The sequence below is a fragment of the Procambarus clarkii genome, chromosome 11, assembly GCF_040958095.1.
Source record: "Procambarus clarkii isolate CNS0578487 chromosome 11, FALCON_Pclarkii_2.0, whole genome shotgun sequence".
Classification (NCBI taxonomy): Eukaryota; Metazoa; Arthropoda; class Malacostraca; order Decapoda; family Cambaridae; genus Procambarus; species Procambarus clarkii.
In genome coordinates, this window is record NC_091160.1 from 22,796,366 (window position 1) to 22,803,494 (window position 7,129).

Sequence of the window (7,129 nt, forward strand, 5' to 3'; positions counted from 1 at the left end):
ATGGAAAGATAATGTGCTTGCATCATGGACAAGAAACAGCAGTGTAATGCAGGCGGTGTTGTTGCTTGTCCGTTCATTAGAACAGTTCCTGCTGCAGTGCTCCTTTGACAAAGGCATTGTTACGTGTTGGACCGGCATGTATTAATAGTAGGGAGCATCCAACAGTCTCAGGAGACTATGGAGTTGCGTTCTGGTTGTCGGCTGGGAGTGGCCTCTCCAGGGCGCAAAGCCAGGGTACGTTCATACGGAGGAGAAGCTGTTACCCATGCAGCAGGTTCCCCCTCTCTCCACGGCACCGAAAGTCACCAATGGAAAGGCAAACGCCAATAAAATTAGTCCCAGAGCCGTCGAAGGAACTGTGAGCTCCGGAGTTGGCCTCGAAGTTGGTGAAAAAAAGGCACAGGGAGTCAAAACCCGGAGTCCGCTAGGCATGTATTATAATCTTGTTTATTGGTGAGTTCATCTTATGTGCGTCTGTGCACCAGACTGTTCATCTTGTATCTGTGCACCAGACTGTTCATCTTGTGTCTGTGCACCAGACTGTTCATCTTGTGTCTGTGCACCAGACTGTTCATCTTGTGTCTGTGCACCAGACTGTTCACCTTGTATCTGTGCACCAGACTGTTCACCTTGTATCTGTGCACCAGACTGTTCATCTTGTATCTGTGCACCAGACTGTTCATCTTGTGTCTGTGCACCAGACTGTTCATCTTGTGTCTGTGCACCAGACTGTTTACCTTGTATCTGTGCACCAGACTGTTCATCTTGTGTCTGTGCACCAGACTGTTCACCTTGTATCTGTGCACCAGACTGTTCATCTTGTGTCTGTGCACCAGATTGTTCATCTTGTGTCTGTGCACCAGACTGTTCATCTTGTATCTGTGCACCAGACTGTTCACCTTGTATCTGTGCACCAGACTGTTCATCTTGTATCTGTGCACCAGACTGTTCACCTTGTATCTGTGCACCAGACTGTTCATCTTGTGTCTGTGCACCAGACTGTTCATCTTGTGTCTGTGCACCAGACTGTTCACCTTGTGTCTGTGCACCAGACTGTTCATCTTGTGTCTGTGCACCAGACTGTTCACCTTGTATCTGTGCACCAGACTGTTCATCTTGTATCTGTGCACCAGACTGTTCATCTTGTATCTGTGCACCAGACTGTTCATCTTGTGTCTGTGCACCAGACTGTTCACCTTGTGTCTGTGCACCAGACTGTTCATCTTGTATCTGTGCACCAGACTGTTCACCTTACATGGGGAGATTTAACATAGCCGAAGCACTACATATCGAACACTGAAAACAAATGATCAACAACCGACTCTCACTTATGAACGGCCTCCCTGCTATCACCAGAACCAAGACAGAACTACAACTTTATACCTCACCATGGGCTCCAGGGTGAGGTACTCCCCCCCCCCATCCCTCCCCTTCCATGTGCTCCAGGGTGAGATACCCCCCCCCCATCCCTCCCCTTCCATGTGCTCCAGGGTGAGATACCCCCCCCCCATCCCTCCCCTTCCATGTGCTCCAGGGTGAGGTACTCCCCCCCATCCCTCCCCTTCCATGTGCTCCAGGGTGAGATACCCCCCCCCATCCCTCCCCTTCCATGAGCTCCAGGGTGAGATACCCCCCCCCCATCCCTCCCCTTCCATGTGCTCCAGGGTGAGATACCCCCCCCCCATCCCTCCCCTTCCATGTGCTCCAGGGTGAGATACCCCCCCCCCCCATCCCTCCCCTTCCATGTGCTCCAGGGTGAGATACCCCCCCCCCATCCCTCCCCTTCCACGTGCTCCAGGGTGAGATACCCCCCCCCCCCCATCCCTCCCCTTCCATGTGCTCCAGGGTGAGATACCCCCCCCCCCATCCCTCCCCTTCCATGTGCTCCAGGGTAAGATACTCCCCCCATCCCTCCCCTCCCCCCCCCACCCCCTCTCTACCCCACGTACATAAATAATAATAAATCTCAGCAAGATGAAAGATTGTAAACACACACAAAATATATATACATAAAAACATAAATATATTTTCCACGTCCAAACACAGATTCTAAAACTCTTGCATGCTCACTGTTCCCCTAAATTATATTGCTCACTAATGACATTTTCAAGCAGTTTTGAATTTTATGTGATCCATCTTGAGGTTATTCTGAGATGATTTCGGGGCTTAGCGTCCCCGCGGCCCAGTCCTCGACCAGGCCTCTTTTTTGTTACACATTCCCAGGAAGCAGCCCGTAGTACCTGTCTAGCTCCTAGGTACTTATTTACTGCTAGGTGAACAGAGCAAAAGGGTTTAAGGATCTCCACCCATTTGTTTCCGCCTCCACCGGGAATCGAACCCAGAACCTAAGAACTGCGAATCCCGAGCGCTCTCCACTCATCTACCAGTCCATCGCTAACATGCATGGATGTCATCTCCTTGTTTGATTATTATTTTATGAACCACAAGGTTCAAAGTAATGTTTAAATAATATGCTTTTCAAAACGGATACAAGGAAAAAAATAAATTAATTAATTTGAGGAAAAGATAAAACTTATATATTTTAATTTAATTGGTAAATTTAATTTATCATGTAAATAGACATTATATTCTTACTGAGTCCATTCTTCTCTACTCTTATTCTTTCATGACGACTCACCTTGGAGTGGTAACTGACTCACCTGTACACTCACGAGAGTGGTAGGACTCACCTTGGAGTGGTAACTGACTCACCTGTACACTCACGAGAGTGATAGGACTCACCTTGGAGTGGTAACTGACTCACCTGTACACTCACGAGAGTGATAGGACTCACCTTGGAGTGGTAACTGACTCACCTGTACACTCACGAGAGTGATAGGACTCACCTTGGAGTGGTAACTGACTCACCTGTACACTCACGAGAGTGATAGGACTCACCTTGGAGTGGTAACTGACTCACCTGTACACTCACGAGAGTGATAGGACTCACCTTGGAGTGGTAACTGACTCACCTGTACACTCACGAGAGTGGTAGGACTCACCTTGGAGTGGTAACTGACTCACCTGTACACTCACGAGAGTGATAGGACTCACCTTGGAGTGGTAACTGACTCACCTGTACACTCACGAGAGTGATAGGACTCACCTTGGAGTGGTAACTGACTCACCTGTACACTCACGAGAGTGATAGGACTCACCTTGGAGTGGTAACTGACTCACCTGTACACTCACGAGAGTGATAGGACTCACCTTGGAGTGGTAACTGACTCACCTGTACACTCACGAGAGTGATAGGACTCACCTTGGAGTGGTAACTGACTCACCTGTACACTCACGAGAGTGATAGGACTCACCTTGGAGTGGTAACTGACTCACCTGTACACTCACGAGAGTGATAGGACTCACCTTGGAGTGGTAACTGACTCACCTGTACACTCACGAGAGTGGTAGGACTCACCTTGGAGTGGTAACTGACTCACCTGTACACTCACGAGAGTGATAGGACTCACCTTGGAGTGGTAACTGACTCACCTGTACACTCACGAGAGTGATAGGACTCACCTTGGAGTGGTAACTGACTCACCTGTACACTCACGAGAGTGGTAGGACTCACCTTGGAGTGGTAACTGACTCACCTGTACACTCACGAGAGTGATAGGACTCACCTTAGAGTGGTAACTGACTCACCTGTACACTCACGAGAGTGATAGGACTCACCCGTGACGAAGGCCACCACCACAACACTACGGAACACTCAATGAAGTATTCCAACCACACAACAGTTGAAAATTCTCCACGTTTAATCATTACATCTTTAAACAAAAACCCAAAAATTTTAAACTCAGTCTAGTTCATCGTAGCCTATTTTTCACTACACACACACACACACACACACACACACACACACACACACACACACACACACACACACAAACACACACAAACACACACACACACACACACACACACACACACACATTCACTTTTCACCCACACACTTTTTTGTGTCAATAAAAACAGTACCAGACTTATAAGCTTACCTACAGACTACAATTCTTTTATATTTATATATATTTTTATATCAATATATTATAATACATATATTATAATATAATATATATATTATAAAATAAATGTAAAATACATATATATTTTTAATAAATACATATATATGTATAATTATAAAATACATATATACTTTTATATCAAGCATGAGGCCCTATTGTCAGCCTACAGAGTGATAAGAGATCTTCCGGACATTTTAATTTGAGGTGATTAATCACACGCGAATTAGCACAGAGTCTGTCACTGCTTGAACCCACAGGCACTCTTTGTCTTCTCGGGAATGATGGCTGTGAGAATTCTTCGTGTAACTAGGTTACTCCACGGGGGCTGGTGGCTGAGTGGACAGCGCTCGGGGGTCGTAGTCATAAGGGGCCCCGGGTTCGACTCCCGGAAGAGACAGAAACAAATGGGTAGAATTTCTTTATCAGATGCATCTGTTCACCTAGCGGTAAATATGTCCCTGTGAGTTAGTCAGCTGCTACGGGACGCTTCCTGAGGATTTGTGTGTGTGTGTGTTAAAAGTAAATATATGTAGTTGATATAATAGAAAAAAAGACAGTTCAGTTAGAAAGGCAGAGTCCAAGAGGTAATAGCTCGACTCTGCAGCTTTAATAGTTAATACAGTGATAATAACGATTATTATTGCAGTGATAGTAATAATAATATTATTGAGCTCACAGATCAGCCACGTGCGTCATCAACCCCCCCCCCCCACCGTCCCACGTAACTATCACCCATTATGGGTTCGTTACATTGCGTGCCTAATGAATCTGGAGCAATTAAGATCAATCTATTTTTAACGCAAATCCCACACGTAAATCTACAACATTATATGCAAACAATAGCAATAATGGTCATATATAAAATAATACAGTATCCAATAATAATATAAGACACTCATCACAGGAAAATGAGAAATAATACAGTATCTCAGAGTAATATAACACATCCATCACAGGAAACTGAAGGTTGAATTCCCTCTCTAGGCTTGACTTCATCTGTTAGCTTTACTAACGCGTGCGTCACACAATAAATATATTACCAAGCATATCAATCACTCTCAAATTCAGTAATATTATTATGGATAAACTCACGACAATTAACTAACAGTCACTCGGGTGTTGCTGAATATTTGAAAGCATGAAGTTAAATAGGCATTGGAATTATACATTAATATTACACATTTATAAATTTTATTTTGTTATCAAAACATGTTTGATTCCTCTCCACTTTGTCAAGGAAAATTTGGGTTATCAAATCACAGTAATTATTTCTTACCTGTTGTTTGGCCTATCAGCCGTGAGAGCATTATTAAGGCTACCACAGCAGCTAACTGACCAGCCAGCAATAATACTTTAGTTCTGAACATACTCCTCGACAGATCTTAAACCAAAACTTCCTCTCAGCTAAACAAATAATTCACAATAATGATTCCCCCACCCACTGAGGTAAGCTAAACTGGACCACACAAGACAACTTCAACGAGTCGCATTCGTGTGAACAATCCTAATAATGTTTAGCTCTTGCCAAAATTACACGGGGAAATTGGGTTGTCGTTCCTGTGCCGCTGATTGGCTGCGAAAAGAGGAACGAGTCATTGCCTATTTGACACCACCTTGAAGGGCGTTTGTACTTGAAGTGTTCTCAGTATTGCTCGTACGGAGGGGAAGGGGGGGGGGTGAGAGAAAAAAACAACAACAAGGAAGCTCGAAAAGGTGCAGAAGTTTACAACGTGGCTCGTCCCAGAGCTGCGAGGGATGAGGAATGAAGACAGACTGAAGGAACTAAACCTGACGACTATAATGACAATGACATTAATGACATTAGCAGCAGCCACCATTCACGCAACTGGCGAAACGAGCAGTTACACGCAACATCATGAAATATAATAATAATACAATATATATATATTTGAATAGAATAGACCCATAGAATACATTAGAAAACAATAAAATACACGTGTATATAATGATATTTCAAATACTGCAGGATGAATTACTTTGTACCTAGACAAGGTACCTAGACACCTAAAGGAATAACCCCAGTGTATCCAGACTGTACGGGTTAGCCTGAGTCCTAACACGTGCCCAATCATTTCTGTCTCGCCCTGGGATGTGAACCCGGAATTCTCTGTTATGCGTCGAGAACGAGCCCGGCCTGCTCTTATCTTTCCTCGGACAACGATCACATTAACAGTGGAACATGTGAACGGATTGGAGCTCAACAGTTTACATCGTTACCCTCAACCATAGGAGAAGGACCCATAGAAGGTCCTATAGAAGGAGGACCCATAGAAGGTCCTATAGAAGGAGGACCCATAGAAGGTCCTATAGAAGGAGGACCCATAGAAGGTCCTATAGAAGGAGGACCCATAGAAGGTCCTATAGAAGGAGGACCCATAGAAGGTCCTATAGAAGGAGGACCCATAGAAGGTCCTATAGAAGGAGGACCCATAGAAGGTCCTATAGAAGGAGGACCCATAGAAGGTCCTATAGAAGGAGGACCCATAGAAGGTCCAATAGAAGGAGGACCCATAGAAGGTCCCATAGAAGGAGGACCCATAGAAGGTCCTATAGAAGGAGGTCCCATAGAAGGTCCCATAGAAGGAGGTCCCATAGAAGGTCCCATAGAAGGAGGTCCCATAGAAGGTCCTATAGAAGGAGGACCCATAGAAGGTCCTATAGAAGGAGGACCCATAGAAGGTCCTATAGAAGGAGGACCCATAGAAGGTCCTATAGAAGGAGGACCCATAGAAGGTCCTATAGAAGGAGGACCCATAGAAGGTCCTATAGAAGGAGGACCCATAGAAGGTCCTATAGAAGGACCCATAGAAGGTCCTATAGAAGGAGGACCCATAGAAGGTCCTATAGAAGGAGGACCCATAGAAAGTCCTATAGAAGGACGACCCATAGAAGGTCCTATAGAAGGAGGACCCATAGAAAGTCCTATAGAAGGACGACCCATAGAAAGTCCTATAGAAGGACGACCCATAGAAAGAGGACCCATAGAAGGTCCAATAGAAGGAGGACCCATAGAAGGAGGACCCAAAGAAGGTCCAATAGAAGGAGGACCCATAGAAGGTCCCATAGAAGGAGGTCCCATA

General features: G+C 45.2%; 2 protein-coding genes across 2 annotated transcripts in view; one reads left to right on the forward strand and one right to left on the reverse strand.

The window, feature by feature from the left end:
* Window positions 1-459: 459 nt before the first annotated feature.
* LOC138363590 (cyclic nucleotide-gated channel beta-1-like) lies at window positions 460-5,335 on the reverse strand. Its single transcript, XM_069322950.1, has 2 exons — window positions 5,305-5,335; window positions 460-1,250 (listed from the first exon to the last, which is right to left on the reverse strand). The coding sequence occupies exons 1-2, from the start codon at window positions 5,333-5,335 to the stop codon at window positions 460-462; spliced, it is 822 nt and encodes a 273-aa protein (XP_069179051.1).
* Window positions 5,336-5,453: 118 nt separating this feature from the next.
* Window positions 5,454-7,129, forward strand: part of LOC123751464 (basic salivary proline-rich protein 2-like) — a 2,909-nt gene continuing 1,233 nt past the window's right edge. The window contains exons 1-2 of the mRNA XM_069322952.1: window positions 5,454-5,474; window positions 6,254-7,129. The exon at window positions 6,254-7,129 is cut by the window's right edge and continues 571 nt beyond it. Coding sequence (XP_069179053.1) covers window positions 5,454-5,474; window positions 6,254-7,129 — 897 coding nt within the window. The remainder of the gene's footprint in view (window positions 5,475-6,253) is intronic.

Excerpts from the sequence above, each read along its gene's own strand:
- LOC138363590 (XM_069322950.1), bottom strand. The coding sequence starts at position 5,335 with ATGCTCTCACGGCTGATAGGCCAAACAACAG. Across the intron at positions 1,251-5,304 it reads GCTGATAGGCCAAACAACAG|GTGAACAGTCTGGTGCACAG; the intron begins GTAAGAAATAAT and ends TCCCCATGTAAG.